General features: G+C 41.4%; 1 protein-coding gene across 1 annotated transcript in view; it reads left to right on the top strand.

Moving 5' to 3' along the window:
* The window catches only part of PSTPIP1 (proline-serine-threonine phosphatase interacting protein 1), a 29,740-nt gene extending 4,980 nt beyond the window's left edge, over positions 1–24,760 (top strand). The window contains exons 2-15 of the mRNA XM_089538492.1: positions 46–146; positions 3,631–3,705; positions 12,910–12,944; positions 14,021–14,127; positions 14,909–14,971; positions 16,434–16,532; positions 17,178–17,223; positions 18,054–18,133; positions 19,143–19,241; positions 19,642–19,738; positions 20,407–20,494; positions 21,330–21,400; positions 22,255–22,355; positions 23,651–24,760. Coding sequence (XP_089394618.1) covers positions 46–146; positions 3,631–3,705; positions 12,910–12,944; positions 14,021–14,127; positions 14,909–14,971; positions 16,434–16,532; positions 17,178–17,223; positions 18,054–18,133; positions 19,143–19,241; positions 19,642–19,738; positions 20,407–20,494; positions 21,330–21,400; positions 22,255–22,355; positions 23,651–23,782 — 1,194 coding nt within the window. The 3' untranslated portion in view covers positions 23,783–24,760. The remainder of the gene's footprint in view (positions 1–45; positions 147–3,630; positions 3,706–12,909; positions 12,945–14,020; positions 14,128–14,908; positions 14,972–16,433; positions 16,533–17,177; positions 17,224–18,053; positions 18,134–19,142; positions 19,242–19,641; positions 19,739–20,406; positions 20,495–21,329; positions 21,401–22,254; positions 22,356–23,650) is intronic.
* Positions 24,761–25,648: the final 888 nt, after the last annotated feature.

The following is a 25,648-nucleotide window of genomic DNA, read 5'->3' as shown; positions in this document are numbered from 1 at the left end:
ACAGAACTGTGTGGCTAATAGCTATCCAATTTTTCAATTTCCTAGTGTAAAGACTTCACTGTTCACGCCGGATATGATGCACTTTTGCAACGATTGCTGGACGGGCGGAAGATGTGCAAAGATGTGGAGGACTTAATCAAGCAAAGGTAAAGAGAAAGAATTTTTGGCCTGAATGCTATTCATAGAATCATAGAAACATAGAGCTGGAAGAGACCCCAAGGGTCATCCAGTCCAATCCCCCTGCCATGCAGGAACTCACAATCAATGCATCCCCAAAAGATGGCCATCCAGCCTCTCTTTAAAGACCTTATTTCCAAGTTGTTGTCCATTGCTGTCAAGTCAGCTATGGATTTTGCATGGCTTAATGGTTTTAGTGGTGGATACAACTCTGGAGACCAGGGTTCAGATATCAACTCAGCCATGAAGCCCACTGGGTGACCTTGGGCAAGTCACGCTCTCTCAGCCTCAGAGGAAGGCAATGGCAAAGCTCCTCTGAACAAATCTTGCCAAGAAAAACCCACAATAGGTTCTCCTTAGGGTTACCTTATGTTGGAATTGACTTGAAGGCACACAACAACAACATGAACGAATGAGAGACCTCTAAGTCACCCCATTATTCACAGCCCTACTTAAACCCTGCAAACTCGAGGAACCCTTGACTGAATCTATCCACCCGTAATGCGATCTTCCTCTTTTCATACTGCCTTGAGTAGAGTAGACTCACCAAATGTATTACTGAATTGTGGATTGACACATACGTAAATCACATTGATTTTGGCCCATATCTAGTGCTGTTTGGATCCTTTTTGCACAGCACTGCATACAGTTTTTAAATATTAATGATCACATTTATCTCCCGTCTTTCTTGTAAGGACCTCAAGTGATGCACTTGCCTCTCCTCCCCTTTAGTTTACCCTCCCAACAACCCTGCAAGGTAGGTCAGGGTGGGAGAGAGAATAACTGATTCGCAAACGCCAAGATCATTCGGCGTGATGTTCATGGCTCAACAGATTCTCAAAAGTGGCCAAAGCCATAACCAAATCTTCCAACCACAACACTACATTGTCTTCCAATAGACATCAACCTCATATTGATCCCATATTGAGCTCATCAATCAGGATATCGAACACAGTGATTGCTCATGGGTGTCATCTTAGAATAGGGATGCCCACAGAAGAAATACACAAATTCAATCTAGACAATGAGGAAACTGAAAGAGTACTTAAGATCCCATTGATGGCCAAGAAGACAAAGAAATGGGTTCTTGAACAGATCGGACCAGGGTTTTCTTTGGAAGCAAAGATGATCAAGCTGAGACTATCATACTTTGGCCACATCATGAGAAGGCATGGATCACTAGAAAAAGCATTAATGCTAGGAAAGGTGGAGGGTGGAAGAAAGAGAGGAAGACCTTAAACCAGATGAATAGACTCGATCAGCAGATTTTGGGGGATCTAAGCAAAGCAGGGTGGAATAGGGATTCTTGGAGATGTCTCATCCATAGGGTCCCACTGTCAACAACAACAAAAGGTTTTGTACCTAACCAGGTATGGACAGGAAAAAAGAAAGAAGTTACCGTAGGTAATGGTAAAAGTAATATATGCTATGATGAGGATATCAACAATGTTTGTTAGATGTTCAATTTACATTAAAAACAAAGGTATGTCATGTAAACTTTATCTTACATAAAGAACTTAAAATGCACACTTTGGGGATGCAGCTACAGTGTGCCTTAACAATGATAATCAATAATACAGGTCCTGAGAGGACTGAGCCCGTGCCAAAGGCTTGATGGTCCTGGATAAGTACTCCAATGTATCTCGTCTTGGCAGAAGTTCTGTGGATTCAGTCTCAAATGATCACCAGCCAAACAAATTCCCTGGTTATTCCCGGCATAATGACTCCTGTGTGTGAAAATGTTAAATCGCATTTTAATCATGATTATGTGACTTTCACAAGATAATCCCCGTTTACCAATTTTTTCCCTGTGTGATAAAGTCTGGAGAGAAAAAACAGGGAGCAGATAAGCCTACTTGACCAGTCGCAGGCAGCAGTTTGACTGCAACCTTTTGGACCTGCTTTAATCCATAAATCGGCCAGCAGCCATAGCTCTCCTTCCAGGGTTTCATGAATCACCTTGTAGTCAAAAGTGACACAGGCTCTGCCTTCTCTCCAGAACTATTTTTAATATCTATGAGTAAAGGTTTCCTCCACTCAGTGGAAACGGTGCCTTTTCTGTTGCCGTTGTTGTTGTGTGCTTTCAAGTCGTTTCGAAAAATGGCGACCCTAGAGTTTTCTTGGCAAGATTTGTTCAGAGATGCCAGCCACAGATGCTGGTGAAACATCTGAAGTAAACTCTTCCAGAACATGGTCACATAGCCCAAAAACCCCACAAAAAATTATGGATGCCATCAATGAAAGCCTTCACGTTGCTCCGAAGGGGGTTGCCGTGGCCTTTCTCTGAGGCTGAGAGAGTGTGACTTGCACAAGATCACCCAATGGGTTTCCATGTCTGAACAAGGTCTCCAGAGTCTAATGCTCAAACCACTAAACCATGTTGCCTCTATTCTGTTGGCGACTGCAGTTAAAATGGTGCAGAAGGGGATGGATTGCAATGCCTCTTGATCCTATAATCTAGCTTTAAGGAGGATGTTACTTGAGTCACTTTTATGTTAAGTTATGATTGATTTCCTAGGCCATTTTTTAAACCTCTGATAGTAGTACAGGTTGGGTCTCCCTTATCTGGAATTCCAAAATCCAAAATATTCAACAAACAAACAAATAAACAAACAAAAACTCCAAAACGTTTTTCATGGGTGTCTGAGAAAGTGACACCTTTGCTTTCCTGATGGTTCAATGTGCACAAAGTTTGTTGCCATGATTCAGTCTATGCAGTTCTGAGATTTGTAGTCTTGTGAGATATTTAGCCTTTCTGTCAGAGCTCTCTGGTGCCACTAAAAACCACCAAAAATCCCAGGATTCCATAGTATTGAGCCATGGCAGTTAAAGCAGTGTCAAACTGGATTATTTCTGCAGTGTAGGTGCAACCAGCCATATAAAGAGGAAGCCCAAATGAACTCCTCTTGATGGTACATGGACCTAGACTTCTGCATTGAATGCTTCTGCTGCAAAGCCCATAAAGAAATAAAGCTTATGCAACATCCTCCTTTGCTCAGTTAGACTCAAAGGTGCTTCAAAAAGTCTCTTTGCATACTGATATTCCAGACTAACATGGCTATCTCTGAATTCTGTTCCCATGATGGCTGGTAGAGATATCTTTCAACAACAACAACAACTTTTCCAAGCCATGTCCTTGTCTTATTTCAAAAAGTTATGTGCCTAAACCTTGAAATGCTCCCTTTTGGAGGAACAATTCAATTTCCAGAGTGCCATAAGGCAAATATGCATACCATATTTGAAGTGTACTTCAAAATAGGAACATTTCTGAACTTTCCTTGTTCCCAGATACACCCAAGAACTGAAATGACCACATTGTACAAGACCTTAAGAACAGGAGATCCCAAAATATATGGGAGCTTAAAATGATGACAAGATTTCCGGGAGGAAGATGGGATGATAATAATAATAATAATAATAATAATAATAATAATAATAATTTTCTTTTAACAGGGCTCAGGCAGAAGAACGTTATGGGAAGGAGCTGGTGCAGATCGCTCGGAAAGCGGGAGGCCAAACCGAAATCAAGTGAGCCTTTTTTAGATGTAACTTAATGGCAAATTGTTCAGCATTGAATTAATACTAAGTGCTGCAACCTCAGAACTTGAACCAATGGTTTATGTGTATTCAGACGATTTGCGTGATTTCACTGTGCATCCCACATGTATTGCCATATATACTTGGCTATAAGTTGACCTCATGTACAAGTCGAGGGCAGGTTTGGGGTCAAAATGATGGCTTTTGATATGACCCGTGGATAAATCGAGGGTAAAACTTAGGTGCAAGTAACGGAGGATCTAAATGATGAAGCAAAGGAAAATGATGCCAAAGAACGTACAAAATTCTGGTAGGCATAACTGTTTGGGTTTATCCTAAAGGCTGAATGTTTGAGAGATTAGAGCTGGGTCAGTGCTTCCAGGACACATTACGCTCTTGCCTTTCACCAGGAATGGTCCCCTTGTTTATAAGAGTTAAAGTACAGTATTTACATTGATAAGTCTACCCGGGTTTTGGGGGTCAATTTTATTGGCACTCGAGGTGGTTCAGAATTTAAAACAAGGGAGTCAACGTTATGATAATGTACTGTATTTGTGATGTCGGTGTTAAGAAAACGTGAAGACAAAACGGCAAAAATAATTTGACTTCTGTCTTATCCCACTGTTTTTAGTGGGGAAGAAAGCTCTTCTAGGCACTAGCTCTCTGCAAGACCTTGCAAGCTACAGGTTTTACAAACCCTGGTTTTCAGAGTTCCCCGCTCTAAACATATCTTGCCAAAAAAGCCCCATGATAGTGTCCCCTTAGGGTTGCCATAAACTGGAAATAATTCGAAGGCACACAATAGCAACAAACTTAGGAATTCATCCATAGGCAATATGAAAAAACATGGGGATGTGTATGTGTCTGTGCAATTGATTCCCTAGGGTTTTCTTAGGCTAGGGATACTCAGAGGTGGTTTTGCCAGATCCTTGCAGACCTATATGTTGACAATTCAAGTTGCAGTTGAGGCATTCTTGTAAAAGAGCAAAAGGCAAAGTGGCTCCATCATTTTTATTTTTCCCATGGTTGAACAAGGCTAAACGATTCTAGCTCCCTCCTAAAAGAATGGACATTTAAGGTGCAGACGGGCAACTATGGCCACGTCAGATGCATCTGAAGAAGTAGGTTCAAGCCTATGAAAGCTCTTGCTACCAGTTTCTTTCTTTCATGTACAAAACACACTGCAGAAATAATCCAGTTGGAGACCGCTTTAACTGCCCTGGCTCAACGAACTGTAGTTCTGTGAGACATTTAGCCTTCTCTGGCAGAGAGCTCTGGTGCCACAATAAACTACAGTTTCCAGGATTCCCTAGCACTGAACCAGGGCAGTCTCAAACTGGATTATCTCCGCAGTGTGTTTTGGGCCTCAGTTAGTCTCCAAGGTGCCAAATGACCCCTTTGCATACTGATTTTCCAGACTAACACGGCTACGTCTTTAATAGCTACAGTAGGGTCACTTAGCATAGAATCCCATCACATTTGGCTTATACCGAAAGGAAGACACCCAACTGTGTATTTCAAACCTGTGCAGGAAATCTTTAGGAAATGCAATCAAAATGCAAAGCACAGTAAGTGACAGAAATTCTGACTCATGCGAGTGGGAAGAACAAGGATGGTTTCTATAAACTTCCTGTGTCTTCATACTTTATATAGAATAGAGAATCATAGTTGCAGATGTGTGGGGGGAAGGAAGGATAGAAGCCCAGCTAGTGCATTTCCTATTTGATGCAAGACTGATTCCTGCAAAGGCTGGATTATTAATTACAGTAAGCAACAGAACAGGGCCTTGAGCTAAGCAGTGACTCCTGCCATGGCTTTATCTTGGAGTTTTCTTATGCGGAAAATGCATCCATCTGATTCTGTCTGATGAGCTTGTTTAAAATTCCTGCAAATTAATATGGAGCCTCTTTATATTAGGTTATAGGGTGCACCTTTAATACAAGACCTGGGAGCAGAACTACCTGGAGTTTTCTATAGTTACAGGTTGAGCCTCGCTTATCTGAAATGTTTGGAACCATCAAAGTTTGTGTACAGCGAACCATCAGAAAACAAAGGCGTCACTATCTCAGCCACCCGTGAAAAACATTTTGATTTTCAATGTGAAGTCAAAGGATTTTGTGGCTGGCCTCCACGTTTTTTTGTGGGGTTTTCGGGCTATGTGGCTGTGTTCTGGAAGAATTTATTCCTAAAGGTGAAGCATCAGGAATAAGTCCATCCAGAACATGGCCACATAGCCCAAAAACCCCACAAAAAACTATTTTGATTTTTCAAGCAGTTTGGATTTCGTAATTCCAGATAAGGGAGACTCACCCTTTTTTCTTGATGTTGGCTGATATCCTACAAGGGGAGATGTATGTTTGGTTCGTACCTGCATTGTCATAGCTACATCTCCCAGTGTTAACCCACAAAACCTGCCTTTTTAAGTGGCCCAACCCTCCCCGATGCAGCCATTCCCAGATCTGTGGAAGTGAGAGCTGGATATGCTGCAGTAGGCATCTCAGGACCTTCCAAGAGTCCTCAGGACTTCCCCACAGATAATGTCCTTGCAGTGTATCCAAGTATAGGAAAACAGCAGGTCATGTCTCTGCTGATCCATACATATGTGCACTCCATGTTCTCCAGAAACACAAGAATGGCTGCGCTTATGGTTGCCTCACTTAAAAGGTGGGCTTTTGGGTTGTTGTATGCTCAGGAAAGAATCTGAACCTTTGCAACCGGAAAAGAGATTCCACCTCAACATTAGGAAGAACTTCCTGAGAGTAAGAGCTGTTCAACAGTGGAAGACACTGCTTCATAGAGTGGTGGAATCTCCTTCTTTAGAGGTTTTTAAAGAGAGGCTGGGTCTTCATCTGTGACATGGAGTGCTTCGCTTGTGTTTTCCTGCATGGCAGAATGGGGTTGGAACGGATGGCCCTTGGAGTCTCTTCCATCTCTATGATTCTATGAATTGCCCAAAGAGATCACTTACTATAGTGTAAGTTGCTTAAAGATCCTGTTTATAAGATCTTCCCAAATGTGGATGGTGTTGCATTGAAATGAACTGTGGTTTGCTGCCGTACAAAGCTTTGCATGGAAAAGGACTTCTGGGCCTCATACCCACTACCTTTTAAACCAGATCACAATTCAGTTCAAACTGATTCAAACGACCCTGGTTCTCACTTAATCCAAATTGCTCCAGACCCATTTAACCCACGTCTTTTTGACGCTGATTTTTTCCGCTTCTTTTTCAATAAATTGATTCCGCGCAAGTGTGAACGACAAGCAGATCAGAATTAATTCAAATTTCCCCATCGGCCGGCTGGAACCGAATCATTTTGAGTCAATTCATTCATGAATGTGAACCACAAATGGGTTATTTTGATGTCAGAAAATGCAGTCAGGGCAAGTGTAGTATAAACCACGATCCTATGACGAATCGATCCATCGATTCAGATCACACACCGATTTATCTGTAAGTGGGAATGAGGCCCAGGCTGGTTTACAGACTGGGGATATGGGTTGTTGGGTTTTTTTTTTATTATTATTTGCATGGAATATAAGGCTTATTCCTGTCTGATGGGCTTAATGCAAGAGACCCAGCTGAGAACTCTTTGACATGTTTTGAAAACAGCAGTTATAAAAGTGGCACCTTTCTGCTCCAGAAACGAGCTCTTTAAAAATGCATTTTTAAATGTGCAGAGAGTTGGAGGTAGAAGCAAGAAAGCAGGCACTGCCATGATGCCACTCTTTGTGGAAGTGAGAAGGCTAAAAAGCAGAGCCAGTTTGGAGATAAGAGCAATTCAAGTTCCTGCTAGTGGCCAAACCTCTAAAGAGAAGTTGGCGTTTCCCTGGGCAATGGGAAACAAACAATCCCCAGTGTGTTGCTAGAAACGCACTCTCTTCGCCGCAATTTTACATTTGCCAGCTTCCTGTGGTTCAAATACAGAAGGATTTGCATGCTATTTTCCTTGCTTGCACTGGCAAAATCATAAAGCTTCTGCATGGCGGATGCTCTGGTGAGAAATAGCATGAAGAATACAGTCTGGAGCATTCGCTCCAGGTTTAAAGTCTGAACTTGGAAGGAGATATCCAAGGTGTGGAACCTCAGGATGCATCTACACTGTGGAAATAATGCAGTTTGAAAGCACTAAGGCTGAATCCTGGTTTGGCACAGCTTTATAGCTCCATCCTATGGAATCCTGGGATCTGTAGTTTTACAAGGGCTTGTGCCTTTCCTGCCAAAGAGTGTGAGTGTCTCACAAAACCACAGATCTCAGGATTCTGTAAGATGGAGGCAGGACAGTTAAAGCGGAGTCAAACTGCATCATTTCTACAGTGTAGATCCATCCCTATTTTGATATTAGCATTCAGCACCTTGGGTAGCTCTTTTAAGGCTAGGGTGAGAAACTCAATTCGAACCCTGGCCTCCAGAGTCATAATCCAATGCTCAAAACCACTACACCATGCTGCCTCTCAATAAAGAAAGAAAGAAATATCTTGTCTTACCATGTATTTATTTATTTATTTCTATCTCACCTTCCTTCCTACAAATGCACTTGAGCAAATTACAACTAAAACATATATCAGTGTTTGAATGGCATTGTGCAATGTGCGACCGCAATGCGCAACCTCACAGGTCTGTGCTTAGCTTCAACGCCACAACATTCCTCTCTGCGCAGTTTTGCTTCTGTCAGCAGAAGATATCTGTTGCACTGTGGTGCAAAATTCATCCTGCATGTGTTTATTATTATTATTATTATTATTATTAATATCCTGCCTTCCTCCCAGTACAGGGACTCGAGGCGGCTTACAAATCTAAAACAGTCCAAGTTAAAATGCTATAAAACATGCAAAATACAAGTTTTAAAAACAATTAAACAATTCCAACAAATAATATTTGTTTGGCATTAACTGCCTTTGAGTAAATCCCGACGCGTAAATTCACACCCATGACCTCCCTCATTGAGTCCAACCATCTGGCTTGCAGTCTTCCTCTCTTTCTGCTGCCTTCTACCTTTCCCAGCATTACTGCCTTTTCGAGTGAGTCATGGCTTCTCATGATGTGGCCAAAGTACAACGGCCTCAATTTAGTCATCCTGGCTTCCAGTTCAGTCTTGATCTGTTCAAGGGTCCATTGGTTTGTCTTTTTGGCTGTCCATGGTATTCTCAGCACTCTTCTCCAGCACCACATCTCGAATGAGTTTATTTTCTTCCTATCTGCTTCCTTCAATATCCAGTTCTCACATCTGCGCATGGTAATGGGAAATGCCATAGCTTGGATGATTCTAACTTCAGTGCTCAATTGTGTATCTTTGCTCTTTAAGATCTATCTTGTCTAGTTCCTTTCCCATTCCTACTCTTGTTCTGATTTCTTAAATGCAATCTCCTTCCTGATCGATGTTTGATCCAAGGTATGGGAATTCTCTTAACTATTTCATTTCCCTCATTGCTAGGTTGAAAGTATGTAGGTCCTCTGTGGTCATTATTTTTGCTTTCCTGATGTTCAGCTTTAAGCCGGACCTTGCGCTTTTTTCTTTGGCCTTCTTTAGTAATTGTTTCAGGTCCATGAGGTTTTCTGCTAGTAGTATAGTGTCATACACATATGTAGTACACATCCTGCATGTGTAGCACACCTTGTGTATTATTATTATCATCATCATCATCATCATCATCATCATCATCATCATCATCATCATATTTATTTGTATCCCACTCTTTCCCCAGAACTGTATGCGGAAGTCACTAACAGCATGGCATCCATAATGGGACAGAGGTGATGAGTGGCATTAAGTTGGCAGTGAGGCAACTGGACTCCATTCTGTGGCCCTTTGTTGTATCGGCCACTGGTCAAGAAAAACCTGTCATTTCTTATGTGCTTATGTGCTTTCACATTCATTCTGACTTATGCCTAATCTATCATTGGCTTGTCAAGACTTATTCAGAGGGGTTTTTCCATTGCCTTCCTCTAAGGCTGGCAGAGAGTAACTTGCCCAAGGCCACCTAGTGAGTTTCCATGGCTGAATGTGGCCAGGAACTCACAGTGTTTGCAGCACATTATGGTTTACATGCTTCTTTTTTTCCTATACAGAAGTGTCATCCACACAGGAAAACGGTCATGAGCTGAACCGTCTTCAAATGTCACTTTTTAAAATTCAAAGCAGCCGATGCCTTTTGTTGTTCTGTTTCATTTATCTCCCTCTTCTCCGTTCAGAGCCCCTGACTGTGAAACCGACACTCATAAAGTCACAGATCTCTTAAAGTAGAAAATTATTGTCTCTCCTGGCTGCTCATTATATCTGTGCAAGTTTTGCTTGCACAGATCTAGAGTGTTGCTCTTATTTATGGTGCGGATAAACTATATATATATTTATTTTTATAGACACAAATGTACATTTACACACATCAAACAGACAGAATAGGTGCTTCTGCTATCAGATCCAACGTAGGTGTTATGTTTAGTTTGCTAAAGTGTAAGGAAAGTGTACTGTGTGGTTTTCCTGTTGGCCGTATCTAATTCAGTTTCTATCTTCCTCTATTCAAAAGAATAAAATGAAAACACTCTTCAAGTCACTTTAACAATCGAGTTTAAGGTCATCAATGCAAATGACATTTTCCTTTGGGAAAAAATATATTAAGTCTTTATTTTAGGACCAAATTAGGGCATATTTGTACCATTATTTTCTTCCCTCCCAGAGAAGCTGTAAAGTTGGTTGTTGAATGATGAGTATGTATGAGTATGGAGAGAGATCTTGCAGCACCTTTGAGACTAACTGAAAGAAAGAAGTTGGCAGCATGAGCTTTCCTAGGCTTCAGTCTATTTCCTCAGATGCATTTATATAAAGTAATGTAATGTCCAAACGTATGTAGAGAGATCTTGCAGCACCTTTGAGACTAACTGAAAGAAAGACGTTAGTAGAATGAACTTTGGTAGACTTGCTCCGATGCATGAATGTCTAGTCATAACCAAATGTAGGGGGTGATGCTCATATCTGTTACTAAATCGAAGAGCCTCCGAATTGGTACCTATTTACCTACTTGCATTTGCATGCTTTCCAACAGCCAGGTTGGCAGAAGCTGGGACGAGTGATAAGAGCTCACCCCATCATGCAGCACTTGGACCTCGAACTGCCAACCTTTCGATCTTATAATAGTCAGAATTGGCGTCTTAACAACTAAGCTACCACTTCCCTATGTAATAGCACTTACATTTCTATACTGCTTCATAGGAAATTATCACATTGACATAAAACCCAACTGCTCCCCAATGGGTTGCACGTTGCTACTGGGTATTAGTCAGGTTGCGTGTTGCTACTGGGTATTATTGCACACAAGTCGCCGCTGCAGCCATCACAGAGCGACTGCAACTTGTTTGCATCCCGGGTCCCAGGCGTGCTTTGTAAGCCGCTTTTCCCAAACGACAAACTCCCAGCTTGCATCCCATTGGAAAGCAGTTACATTTTATGTCAATGCCATAATCTGTGTGGACTGTTTCCCTGTACATTCCTATTGATACCATTGGTAGTATGTCAGCTGGAATTTGAAAAAGGAGGTCCCTGGGCCAAGAAATGGGAAGCTTGGTTCAGTAGCAGAGCTCACGCTTTGCATATAAAGCACCTAGATCACCAGGGATTGTGTAGCAGATGATGGAAAGACCTTTCTGGGCCAGAGATTGTGCTACTACCAGTTCCATAAAGATATCTTTGTGGATAGATGTTGACCAAACTTGATACTAATACTTGAAGCCTTGACCCTTTTTGTGCATGTCCAGGAATGACTTGCAGAGCTTGGCAGCTCCATGGATTTTGTAAGGTTTTGCCAGTTCCTTCCTCTGAAATATAGCTTATGGCATCCGGTATTCGTTGGTGGTCTCTCATCCAGATACTAACCAGGGTTACCTCTGCTTAGCTTTCAAGAAGAGACAGTATCTGGTGCTTTTAGGGTATTGAGGCAATCCTGAGATGCGGAGGTATAAATGCGGAGAATCCTTTCAAAAGCCTTTAATAACTGAAAGCTGGAATATATGCCACAAGAGGGCGGCAAGTAAACATAATAATTTGGAGCGTTCTTGCTAAATATCATTATCAGAGAGAGAGAGCGGAGCAAAATGTATTAATTCTGAAACAGTAATTAGCACAATTTTCTTTGTAGGCATTAAAAAAGTCAGTCAATAAATTAGAGTAGTTGTTTTTGTAACTTTACATCAACACTAAGTCTCGGGAAATTGCTGGAAATGTACAAAATGAGAGCCAGCGTGGCACAGTGGTTTCAGTGTTGGACTATGACTCTGAAGACTAGGGTTTGAATCCTCGCTCGCTCGGCCATGAAACCCAATGGGTGACCTTAAGCAAGTCTCACTCTCTCAGCTTCATGGAAGGCAATGGCAAACCTCCTCTCAACAAACCTTGCCAAGAAAACCCCAGGATAGGGTTGTCTTAGGGTCCCCATAAATTGGAAATGACATGAAGGCACACAACAGCAACAGTAAACAAGCAAGATAGGGGCTGTTTGTTGGTAAATGTAAATGAAGTTTGATAAGAGAAAAAGGGACAAACAAAGGAGTCTTTGGTTCACTGCTTTGCTAAACATTTGCCAAGTTTTCCTGGGAAAATGCAACTAGATTTTATGAACACATCTAATAATAATAATAATAATAATAATAATAATAATAATAAATTATTTATATTCCACCTTTTCCCGGAGAAATCAAGGCGGATTACAAAACAGGAACAGCAATAACATACAAATTACAAGAAAATAGCATTATGATTTGACTTTTAGGATCAGTTGGAACATTTTGGAAATATTTTTGGAGAGTCATCATGGTGAGAAGGTCACAGTCCCCCAAATTTGTGGACTGCAATTCACAGTGAGCATGGTCTGTCGGGGATTTTAGACATTATCGCTCCCACTAACCTTCTCATAGTGGCTAGATCAAAAGTCTAGTTGTTGTATTTTGTGATCAGTTTCACACACAGCTTTCTGGAGATGTTGACTGTCCAAAGGAAGGAGGAAAAGTCCATTCTTTTTCCTTTGTGGGTTGGTCCACAAGAGATGTCTAGGTCGCGGTGGTTTTAATGTGAAAATCTAAGCCTTCGGTTTGGTTAAAACGACTGTCCTTGTCATCATTCTGGATGATGAAAACCGTGAGTCTGAACTGTTCTCTATCAATACGTGAATTTCCACAAAAATGACGATATTTTTCTTCTTCTTCCTCAGCACTCTGAAGGCTTCGTTTGAAATCCTAAAACAACGTGAGTCTATCAGCATACTTCCTTTGGGTTCTTATATTACCCTGAAAGTAACTTATATAAGGGCAGGTTATAATCTATCTATCTATCTATCTATCTATCTATCTATCTATCTATCTATCTATCTATCTTCTATCTATCTATCTATCTATCTATCTATCTATCTATCTATCGTCTGCCTGTCATCTCTCTATCTATCTATCTATCTATCTATCTATCTATCTATCTATCTATCTAAATATTTATATCTATATTTGTATGAGAGCCAGTGTGCTTTAGTGGTTTGAATGTTGGACTACGACTTTGGAAATCAGGGTTCAAATCCATGGAAACCCACTGGGGACCCATCTGGACTGCAGAAATAATCCAGTTTGACACCACTTTCATTCCCACGGCTCTGCTCTGGTGTCCCAACAAACTACAATCACTGCAGAATTCCATAGCATTCAACATAGTATTCAGCCACGGCAGTTAAAAGTGGCGCCAAACTGGATTATTTCTGCAGTCCGGATGCCGCCCCTTTGACCTTAGGCAAAGAATACAGTACATGAGAATATTCCACGCTCCCAATGTGGAAGGCTACACAACCTTTAAAAGGACAGGAGCTTTGTCCCTTATTTTATCTGGCAACTTAATACTACCTGCAACATTTAATTCCAAGCCACGAGGAGGCTTCTTTTTAATGCCGAGACGTATTGGAACAGGGCCAACCGTAAAAGCTAAAAACAGTAATGGAAACGTAAAGTCATGCTCAAAGTGGAGGACACTTTGGAATTCTGAGGGTTGAAATGTAGGATATGTCCTGGAAAAGGAGAACATGCGGTCATCCTGCCCTCTATCCTGGCCATCTCAGGTCTCCATAGGATGGAGCCATGGTGTTGTTGTTGTGTACTTTGAAAAGATCCCAGAGGAGGATGCTACCTTATCTTCAACGTTGTCTCAGCAAAGGCTCTCTTCCTTGCTATAACTATATTTCACAACTGCGGTCGTGGAAGCAAAGTCACCTGCAAAGATGGGTTTTGCTCTGTTCCTCCATGAAAGATTTATACCAACCAACTTCGCATTCTGATTCTCTGCAGAAATGGAAAGTGTTGGGCACTCTCACATCCAGCTGGCAGCAATGCTCAAGGATGAGCTGAAGGCCCTTGAGGAATTCAGGGAAAGGCAGAAGGAACAGAGGAAAAAGGTGAGGCGATAATAAATATTATTCCATAATAAATGGAAATAGTGGCACAGGTTGAGTCTCCCTTCTCCGAAATGCATGGGACCAGAAGTGTTTTGGAATTTGGATTTTTGGACTATTTGCATAAATATAATATGATATCTCAGAGGTGGGACCCAAGTCTAAATATAAAATTCATTTATGTTTTGTATACACTTATACCCAGGGCCTGAACATAATTCTGTACACAATATTTTTAATAGTTTTATGCACGAAACAAAGCTTGTGAACGCCAAATCATCAGAAAGCAAAAGTGCTCCTATCACAGCCACCCATATGGACAGTTTTGGATTTGGGAATATTTTGGATTTGGGAATTCTGGATAAGGAAAAATAAACATGTAGTGAGCAATGGCTTGAAATATAAGTATAAGCATTAGTATACAACATAAAAGGCGTAAGTATATAGAATGAAGAGACCTGGTCTTTACTTTCTCATTACCTTTGCTGTTGTTGTGGTTCTTGCACATGTAAAGAAATGTTGCACTTCAGGCAGTTGTGTTAGCATAATCCCACAAGAATTATGTACTGCTAACAATATTCCAGTTTAATTATTTGCTCATCCCTGCATTTCCCTGGCGATCAGGTTTTATTGAAGCATGAGATGACATTTTGATATATCTCCGGAACGAAGGCAGTACTGCGAAGCAGTTGACCTAGAAGTGTGCGACATAAATATTTGAAGGACTGTTTTTCTAGTTCTTCCACAACAAAATCTGGACATAAATTCTGTGTGTTTCCTGCAGTATGAGAGCACAATGGAGCGGGTGCACAAGAACAAGCTTTCAATGTATAAGAAGACCATGGAGGTAAGAAATGATGCTCTGTGCGGAGGGACTTAGGAAGCTGGGTATGTTTAGCTTAGAGAAAAGAAGGTTAAGAGATGATATGATAGCCCTGTTTAAGTATTTGAAGGGATGTCATGTTGAGGAGGGAGCAAGCTTGTTTTCTGCTGCTGATTTTGTCTTTGGAGGTTTTTAAACAGAGGCTAGATGGCCATATGTTGAATAAGACTATATTGTTTAGAGAAGCATTCCCAGAGGTGAGCCCCTCTCTGACCTAGGAAGCCTCCTTCTAACCATCCATCAAGAAGCCAAGCCCTTCCTCCAGTCCATCTGCCTTGGTCCAGGCCTCGGAGGTGGAGAAGATCTGCTGGACCTGATCCTATTCCCCACCACCACTCCCTTCTCCTTTTGTGTCGTGTCTTTTAGATTGTAAGCCTGAGGGCAGGGAACCGTCTGACTAAAAAATTTATGTACAGCGCTGTGTAAACTTACAGCGCTTTATAAATAAAGGTTAATAATAATAATAATAATAATAATAATAATAATAATATGTCCCAGACAGGGCTTGGATTGTGTCTTTTTTACATGTTAGAATGGAGTTGGACTGGTTGACCCTTGAGGTCTCTTCCAACACTTCTATGATTCTATGTAAGTGAATTTTATCACTGGTTCTGCAATTACTTATACACTCATGAATGTTCAGAGAAAGCTCAAAGGTCTCACAAAACTACAACTTGCAGAATTCCATAGCATTGAGCCAGGCCAATTAAAGTGGTGCCAACCGGGATTATTTCTGCAGTGCGAATGCAGCTGTTGAATCTTGCTGCAAAGCTGGAAGCATTCTTCATCACAGTTTATCACATGGGGGGAAATCGGAGGTTTAAACTGTCATTATTTCAATTGCGTGAAGATTTTCACACACATCACAATTAGAGATGACTTATCCCAGGAATAACCAGCAACAAATAATTCACAAGATTTCTCCATGAATGAATTTGTTGCTGGTTATTCCCTGGTTATTCCAGAGATAAATCTTTAATCGCAACATCGTGTGAAAATCTTCACCACAATTGCATGACTTTCCTGGAATAATGACTGTTTAAACCTCTGATTTTCTCTTTGTGATAAAGTCCATGGTGAGAGCAACAGGGTAGTTTAGGGACCATAGGGCAACTCTATTGCCCATCTCACTCTATGTCCCAGAATCCACTGCCAGAGATAGAGTAAAGATGGGTGGAATACTTTGTGTGCCATTTGGGTTGGAACTGTCTGCGTTTTCCAGAGTTCTTTAGCATGCTGACTGAATCATCCCAGCTGATAAGTAACCATAGAAGCAAGCTGAAATGCGATTTGCATTTGTGATAAATGCATGCAAACATGTCTTTGCTTTTCCCCTTTGGAGAGCGTCTGCTTGCAATGCAGCCAGCGCTTTCCTCCTTTCTTTTATTGGCCTCCTTTATTGTGTTTTTAATGTCTCCGCTTGCAGTCCAAGAAGAGTTACGAACAGAAATGCAAAGACGCAGACGAGGCCGAACTGGCCTTTGAAAGGATAAATGCTGCAGGAAACCAGAAGCAAACGGAAAAGGTATCCTAATATCTCAGTTTTTAAAAAATGGGACAACTAAAGCTGAACACAAAATGTACACTGGTTAACCGATAGTACTTTGTAATTTGGTGGGCAATTTGATTCCCGTAGCCTCCATCATTTCAGTTGAAAACCAGGACAGATGTGGCCAAACAACACCAGAGTGTGGTCAAGAGGAGGAAGAACAAACAAGGGAGGAGAGGATGCAGCATTTTGCTTTTGTCTGAACCTACTGGGAAGGGCAAAATTCCTCCTCTCCTTTTTTCCCTTGCTAAGTTAATGGAGTGCAAACTCCTTTTGCATTTGGAACTCAGTTTGCAGCAATGGATGTATGCTGAGGACAAAGGGGGAAAATGGATGGAGGAGAGAGGAACCGGGACATTTTAAAAGCAGCTGAAAAAGTGGGCCAGCAAAGGATTAATCAGGATTGTCCTTGCCAAATCGGGACCATTGAAGGGTATGAATTCTAAGTTTGCACTTTGTATATTGGTCCAACATATTTACATAATAGGTGAATGGGACTTCTGTAGAAAATATCTTGGGATTAACCAATTAGACTTGTGAAGTTTAAGCAATGTTCCTGCAAATGAGCAATAATGTTTCTATAGGGCCATACCAATACTGTATTTTTGTTTTACATTTCAGAGCCAGACCAAAGCAAAGCAATGCAAAGAAGCTGCAAACGAAGCAGGTACTATTTGAAATGTCAATAAAAAGGAGATCTATTGAAGCCGCGTTCCAAATAAAAATGAGTTTGGGTGACATCTTTATTGTAGCACTTAATATATCATTTAAAAAGAGGGTGAGCTTTCAACTTCTCCTCATAAGATTGGGCACATGGTGTCGAGGGGACAGAAAAATCCAAAAGTAATCCTAGCTAGTTGTTAAAAGCTATGCAGTCTGCACCTGTTGTTATTTTGTGCCCTGGTGGTATAGCACATTGATACCAATTTAACTGTCCTGGTTCCATCATATGGAATTCTGGGATTTGTAGTCTGGTGAGGTACTCCTCTGCCAAAGGTGTCTAGTGCTTCACCCAAACTACAAATGTTAGGGCTCTGTAAGATTCAGTGTCCCTTTATTGCATGAGAAAAGAAAGCCAAAACAGAGGGAGAGAATAGTGGCTTTTTCTTGCATCTTTGCATGCTGTTGTAGCATTTTTATTCTCCTTCCTAAGAGAGATGGTACTAATCAATGAATTTTTCCAGTGTGACAAAATACACACTTTTATGACTGTCCCCTGGGAAGTTTTGCGACATATTTAGCCTGCCATGCCAGAGAGCTCTAGTGCCACAACAAACTACAAACTACAAAGTTTCATCACACTTAGCCATGGAAGTTAAAGTGGCGTCAGACTGTTTTATTTTTGCAGTGTGGCAGCAACCTAAGATAGCTACCCCTCTGGATTTTTTCCACCTGTGATACCTTGATATACAAATGCAGTATTCATAATAGTAATGTGAGAATACTAATTCATAGTCCATGGGTGAACCTCTTCCATTTGCATATTTCTTCATGCAGAAAGAGTGTACAAGCAGAACATAGAGCTGTTGGATCAGGCAAGAATTACTTGGGAGCAGGAGCATATTGGCACTTGCGAGGTAAGTAGTCATCTTGTGTAAGGCATTTTCATTAGGTTCTTTGAATGAAAACAGGGGTGACAATCATTTGACCTTCCAGTTGATGTTGGACCACAACTCCCAGCATGACCAATGATGAGGAATGCTAGAAGTGGCAGTCCAATGACATCTGGAGGGCTGAGCAGTATCTACCCAGATCTATAGCAATGACAGACAACTTGTGGCACTCCAGTGTTGTTGACCACAGTTCCCATCACCCCTCACTGTGCCAATGAAAGTTGTAGTCCAGCAGCACTGAGGGCACAACATACTCACACATGATCTAGTGCTACTCAAGGTGGTGGTCCATGGGTTGGTGCTAGTCCTCTCACCTGGAATAATCCTGTGTCCAGTTCTGGGCACCACAATTCAAAAAGGATGTTCAGAAACTGGAGTGTGTCGAAAGGAGGGTGACTAAAATGATGAAGGGCCTGAAAACCATGTCCTATGAGGAATGACTTAGGGAGCCGGGGATGTTTAGCCTGGAGAAGAGAAGGTTAAGAGGTGATATGAGCCCTGTTTAAGTATTTGAAGGGCATCACATTTGGGAGGGTGCAAACCTGTTTTCTGCTGCTCCAGAGAATACAACCAAAAGCAATGGATGCAAGGGCCAGGAAAAGAGAATCCACCTCAACATTAGGAGGAACTTCCTGACAGTAAGAGGTGTTTCACAGTGGAATATATAGTCTTGGAGAGTGGTGGTCTTTTTCCTTGGAGGTCTTGAAGCAGAGACTGGGTGGCCATCTGTCGGGAATGCTTCGAGATTTCCAGCATGGTAGAATGGGGTTGGCCCTTGGGGTCTCTTCCAACGCTATGATTCCATGATTCACACTGGACCATCTAAGAAACACTCCCTATAAACCACAGCTTACCTGACTCAGTGAGATCAATGCTCCCCTCCCCCCATGTTCATTTGGCCATTTGCATGTGTTGGGAAAGCATCCTTGACTGTTGGGAAATCTGATTCTTTCCTCATCTTCCACGGACACAGGCTTTTCAACTCCAAGAGTGTGATCGGATTACCATCCTGAGGAACTCCTTGTGGGTCCATTGCAATCAGTTGTCCATGCAGTGCGTGAGGGATGATGAGGTAAGGGCATGCTGACCAGTTCCACTGAGACAGTGGCGCCACTAGGGCTGGAGTCACCCATGGGCTCAGAGTCACAAGGCCAATGGTTCTTCAGAAATAGATTGGGACACTATAGAACAGGAAGTCTATGGTCTACTCACCACTGATGGCTAGACTGTCCATTTCCTAGCTGCCCTCCTTGACACATCTGGGTGGGTGGACTGGGTCTTTCCCAGGATCTCCAGTTCCCAAGTTTCCTGGTTTACCTGCAGAGAGGTGCCGCAGTACCAGAAGGCAGACGTCGTACTCTAAGTTGTCCTACTCATGCTGACAACTTTGCTCTCAAAAACCTTCATCCATGGAAGAGCTAAGTTGACTAGCGTCAAAACCAGCAAACCTTAATATCTTCTTGTTCTTGTAGCTATATGAAGAGGTTCGACTGAGCCTGGAGAACTGCAATATAGACTCAGATATGGATTGCTTTGTTCAGAACAGGATGACAGGGACAGAGCCTCCAAGTAAGCAAGCACAAAGTTCCTTTTCTTGGGTTGCAGATATTCATCTCCATATTCCATACTGAGGAGCAGAAAGAAACATACCCTGCAACTGATTTATCAGGAACAGTTCCATTTAATCTATTAATTCAGCATGAAAAGAGGTCTGGATTTTGCCCTTCCCCATAAGCTTTGGCAAAAGCAAATTGCCTCAGTTTCCCTTAGAGTTCCCCTGACCTCATATTGCACCTTTACAATGGATCCTTGTTAATTCACTAGAGTTTGTTCCAGGACCCTCAGTGGATACTAAAATCCATGGATGCTCAAGTCCCATTAAAAACAGTGGCATAGTAAAATGGTGTCCCTTATATAAAATAGACTTGCCATTTGGAATGTATATCTTTTTGGACTATCTTCAAGCCATGGATGCTTGAATCTGTGGATAAAGAAACTGTGGATATGGAGAGCCGACTGTATTTATATTCCATCCTTTCCCACTGAAACCATTAGTCAGTTAGATCAAGAAAGTTCATTATCTTTCCATTCCGGGATCAATCAGACTTGTATTATAGTACAGAGTCAATATGGGACTTTAATAAGCCGTGAAAGAATTTGTAAGGATTCTGGATTTGCAATGATTTTGTATAGTTATGTCAGGTTATGTTTATGTCCTATACTTGTTCCCTATGCAGCGGCAATTGGTTACGAGAACTATTACGATAGAGTAGTGCCTACTAAAACCTGCAACAGTCCTATCCAGACATGCGGAATGATGAAGAGGTAAAAACCAACTATTATTGGGGACTTTAGTGGGAAATGACCCAAAGAGGTGTGTGAGGTCTGCTTTAAGGGGGAGATTTTGCTACCTTTGCAAAATGAAATAAAGGACAGGGCTCCTGACCCTTTAGCGCAGTGATTCCCAAACTTTAGTCAGCCAGTTGTTTTGGACTTCGACTCCCAGAAGCCACATCCAACTTAGTCAATAGCCACAAATTTTGGGAGCTGAAGTCCTAAATATTTGGAGAGCCAAAGTTTGGGAATCACTGTTTTAGCAGTTGTGTAGAAGAGGAAATTTCAGCCGGTATTGTATGCATAACCAGCAACACTTACTGAAATTCCATCTTCTATACCAGTGACTGGAATGAGACTTTAGATATATATTTTTGGTGGCTTTTTCAGGCTATGTGGCCATATTCCGGACATTTTGCTACTAGGGGGAGTAGGATGCTGGGGGAGCTCTTAAACTGGAGAGCAGGGAATCCTGTGGCCCTCAAGATATTGTTAGACTGCAACTCCCAGCATTCCTTATCATTGGATATGCTGGCTAGGGTTTTTGGAACTTAGAATCATAGAAACTTGCAGTCCCAATCATCTGAAGGTCTTGTGATTTCCTCAGAGGAGAAGACCCAGATTGTGATGGAGATCAGCAATGTGTTTCCTGCTGGGATACGGCCCTTGACCGGTGTCTTGTCATGCCATAGGTTGTCATTTTGTTACGGAAATGGTAAATTAAAATGACAAAGCTTATGAGAGGGAAAACTTTGGACAATAGAATAGGGCTGGATAGTTAGGGCTCTAACCTGGAGCTCATCCCTGGTTTCTTGTGGTTCCACAGATTCTCTGGATTGCTTCATGGAAACCATCGCAATGCCACAGACAGTATTATCCCTACAGCATCTCCAGTTGGTAAGTCTTGTTAAAAACAAACTGGTGTTTCCTTACCTCCGAGCATCATTTCATTCATCCAAGTAGCCAGATTGGTCCGTACATGAATGAGGATTTTTCAATCTCCCACGAAGGATTTTTTTTGCAGAATTTCTATCATTTTAATTCTTTGGCATAATTTAGTTATGGTGTTCAGAAGAATCTACAGAAGACCTTACAACCAAATCCTCTTTTCCAATCTCTGGTTTACGTCTAGCTTTTGAAATTTCAGTAAGCACTGCCTATACACTTTCAATTATATGACTGCCATGAGGGCTAGAAATGTTTTTTTAAGGTTACGTTTTTTAAGGGACAGTATTATTATTATATCTATTGGTATCCTGCTCTTTTCCTGGAAATGGGACATTGGTTATTGGTTATTGGGGACAGTAGTATTTTTAACTAGCATTTATAATGTTTAATTAAAATGTTGTTGTTGGACTATGACTCTGCCGAGAAAACCCTATGATAGGTTTGCCATAGGGTTGCCCTAAGTCAGAAACAACTTGAAGGCACATAACAACAGCATTTTAACTAAACATTATAAGTATAATACTTGCCCATATCTCTTCTCTCCCCCCCCCCCAAAACAGCTGGAGCAGATGAAAATAATTTCAGAAAGCCAAGTATGTCCATCGTGATATGAATGCAGAATGGAGCTGGTGCAGGATCAAAGCTAGACAGATGGTTCTCATTACGGCAGCCAGGCATGCAACCTTAGAAGGCCAGAGTATATTCCCAGCAGCTGTAGGGCCCTGCGAATGTGGAAGGAGCATATCCTCTTGCCCCTGACACTTGGATCACATCCTTTTTGGTTAACACTTTTGTTTCCGTAGCCGAGAAACCAGATGGAGTTTATGCAGCCGTTCACGTGGCCCAACCAGAAGAAACTGCTTTGCCCCAGGACTACAGAGTGCTCTATGATTATACAGCCCAGGTGAATATCAAAGTCTGCTTTATATAAAGATTACATGAAAACATGAGACTGTTGACATTCTGGAAGTTAATGTTGACTTTATAGTTGACATTTGTTTCATATACCTTTAACTCAGTGGGGTGTAGTTGTTTTGAGTATTAGACTATGATTCTGGAGACCAGGGTTCAATTCCCAGCTCGGCCATGAAACCCACTTGGATAAGTCACAGGCTCTCGGCTTCAGAGGAAAGCAATTGCACACCTCTCCTGAACAAATCTTGCCAAGAAAATCCCATGATGGGTACACCTTAGGGTTGCCCTAAGTTTTGAAGGCACATAACAACAACTCCTCTCAAGCACCAGAATGGGATATTTTAGTCTGACAAAATAATGTTTCGTTGTGGTATCCATGCAGAATAAGACTGGGAATGCAGACATTTTACAGCTTTGTTGTTAGAACAGTTGTAATGAAAGGAGAACTGAAAAGCATGTAGAAAAACAATGAGACCAGCTCCACATGCTCTTGGGATGGTCAACTGTTTATTCAATGTTAAAAAAGCCCAACACTTTCCAACTGCAGTGAGAAAGGCCTTCTTTAGGGACCTTCAGAAGAACTCAATGGAGTTGTAAACACTCTCCAAAATACAGGACTATAGAAATTAACACTGAATAAACAGTTGATCATCCAAGAGAATGCAGAGCTTGTCTAGAACAGCTGTAAACCATTTCTCCCAGTTTCAGCTATTTGCATGTATAGTTTTTTTAAAAAAATAAACCCAAACATAAAAACTCAGACAAAATAACTGTCCCAACAAGGCTATTGATTTTTGTGACTATTTTTGTTTTTGTCTCATTCTGCATAATGTGTGCCATGTTGGGTTTTTTTGGTGAAGCATGGTATAGTGAAGCAGAAATGATGGGATGTGTTTGGTGGTAGTTTGGCCTCATTTGAGGCTACAATTTTCACTCGGGACAAGAAACATACAGTATATTCTACCCATTCCCATAATCTATGAGTTAAATATCTCCAAAGCCACAGTGGAAGATTCTGCTCTGATGTAGGAAACTGGAGAAAATGACTTCTATGTTCTTGTAAAGTTATCTTGGCAACATGTTCCTAGGATCACCAAGCAGAGGATGAGTTGGGGCTGAAGGGAAGATTCTTAATACTGTGGAACAATTGGCCAATGTCTTTATTACAAGTGATCAAAATAATACATATATGTTCAGTCTTTCAGGGTCAGGTTCACAACTACTCATAGTACACACACATCTTTGGCCAAAATTCTATCTCACCACATCACTCTCTTTTTCCAGAATGAGGACGAACTGGACATTCAAGCAGGTGACATCGTAACTGTCACTGAAGCAGGAGAAGATGGCTGGTGGACTGCTGAACTTGATGGAGAATGCGGGTTTGTGCCTGGATCCTACCTGGAGAAACTTTGATAAGAGGAATGTTCTTCGGTGGGGTTCCCTTCCAACATCTTTATGCTCCTCTTTCAACTACAAGTGTTTTAAAATGTATCTATTCACTATTTGTATAGTGATTTAGTCTGGAATGTGATTTGGAGAACAGCTTGATTTGGTTTGGCGTGGGCAGATTTATTGTTGCCCAGTTTGACTCAGGCCTGAATCTCAGTTCAGAAATCTGCCTTCAAGCCTCCAATTGACTATCAACTGTAAATCAACAAATGCTGTGACTTCTCTCTCCCACCTCTTTTGTCAGAATTTAATGAAGTTTTCAGGCACAGAAGTACAGGGTGTTTGTGCCATAGACCTTTAAATTCTGATTTATTTATTTATTTTAAAAGAGAGAGTACTGTTATGTGCTGTCACGAGAGCTACATCTGTCTCTGTTCAGATTCTCAGCTGCTAGGAATCAAAACAGAATAGCAGCCGTCTAAAGCCACTGTTCATAGCAGCTGGGAATTTGAACACAAATAGCAAGAAGCGAGTGAGAGGCTTGAGAAATATCCAAGCAATCTCTTTTGAAGATTCATTTCACAATAGTGAACCAAGGTCCTTGGAGTGATCAGAGGACCTCTTTAAGTGGAAAGTTGTATTGGCACCATCTGAAAATGTTTTCTTTTGCACTCACTAATATGTGCAAGAACCAATTAATACACCATAGTAATCGTGCAGTGCCTGCATTTCACATTTCATAACTATGTCCTAAACTATTGGACATCTATGGAGAGACACAACAGGGACACTTGTTAACTCAGTAGCCTCACAGGCTTATGTACTAAATAGACTATGAGCATCTACTATCTTATAATGATTACTCAAATATGTATGATTTAGACAACCATACAAAATCTTGAATTCCTCTTGTTAAGTTTCAAGTAAAACTTTAAAAATCCAATTGAAATTTTATATTTAAAAATTGTAATCGTGAGCACTGGCAGATCATTAGAACACATATCCGACAGATTCAAAATAATAGCAATAAAACAACATTGTGCAACCTGTGGTTCTCTCTTCACTAAAACTTACACTAGTCAATGGCTCTTGCGTCTCTCATTTGGTAAGTCAAGGTCTTTTGCAGCAAAAGCCAGAGGAACAGAAGGTCCATTTAAAAAACAAAACAGTTCTTTGGGGGCACTACCAAAATGTAGGATGGATGTAATTGTAATGTTAAAGACACAAGTTTGTTCCTACAAGCTTTTGTAATTTGTTTTGGTAAAGTTTTGTCCACTGAAACCCAATACCAATTCAGGATGTCCATAGCTGTATGGTCAGACACTTACGAGGAGTTTATGGCATGGTGCAATGGTTTGGACATTGGAACAGGACTGGAGACTAAGGTTTGAATATCCACTCAGCCATGGAAATCCACTGGGTGATCTTGGGTTTCAGAGGAAAGCAAGGCAACCCCTCTCTGAACAAATCTTCCCAAGAAAATATTGTGATAGTTTAAGGCTGCTGTAAGTCAGAAATGACTTGAGGGCACGTAGCATCCAGTGCCCCCTTTTCTAATGATTTCATCCCAAAAGAGCAACTGCAGCCAGACAAGCTCTGCTCTCCTTCTTGGCATAGATGACTGTCAAGGTGCAGCACTGAGAAACCTACATCTTCCTCCTTGTAAGAGCAGACATCTACCATCCTGGACAGATCTCCACATTTACAAACTGGTAGAGGTTTATGCGCCACTAGTGCCATAAAGGATCGTGGCCACAGACTAACATATGACAGTTTTGTGTCCATTGCCCAATGACACTAGAGAAAGCAGCATTAACAATAAGAATAACCTGGGTGCCATTAGAATACATCTAAGATACTTTAAAGCAGGGGTGTGGAAAGTACAGCCTT

This window comes from Sceloporus occidentalis, unplaced genomic scaffold (assembly GCF_023333645.1).
Source record: "Sceloporus occidentalis isolate IW3139 unplaced genomic scaffold, rSceOcc1.0.p SCAF_9, whole genome shotgun sequence".
Lineage (NCBI taxonomy): Eukaryota > Metazoa > Chordata > Lepidosauria > Squamata > Phrynosomatidae > Sceloporus > Sceloporus occidentalis.
Note: the sequence above shows the minus strand (reverse complement) of the source record. Positions and strands in the feature narration are given on the sequence as shown.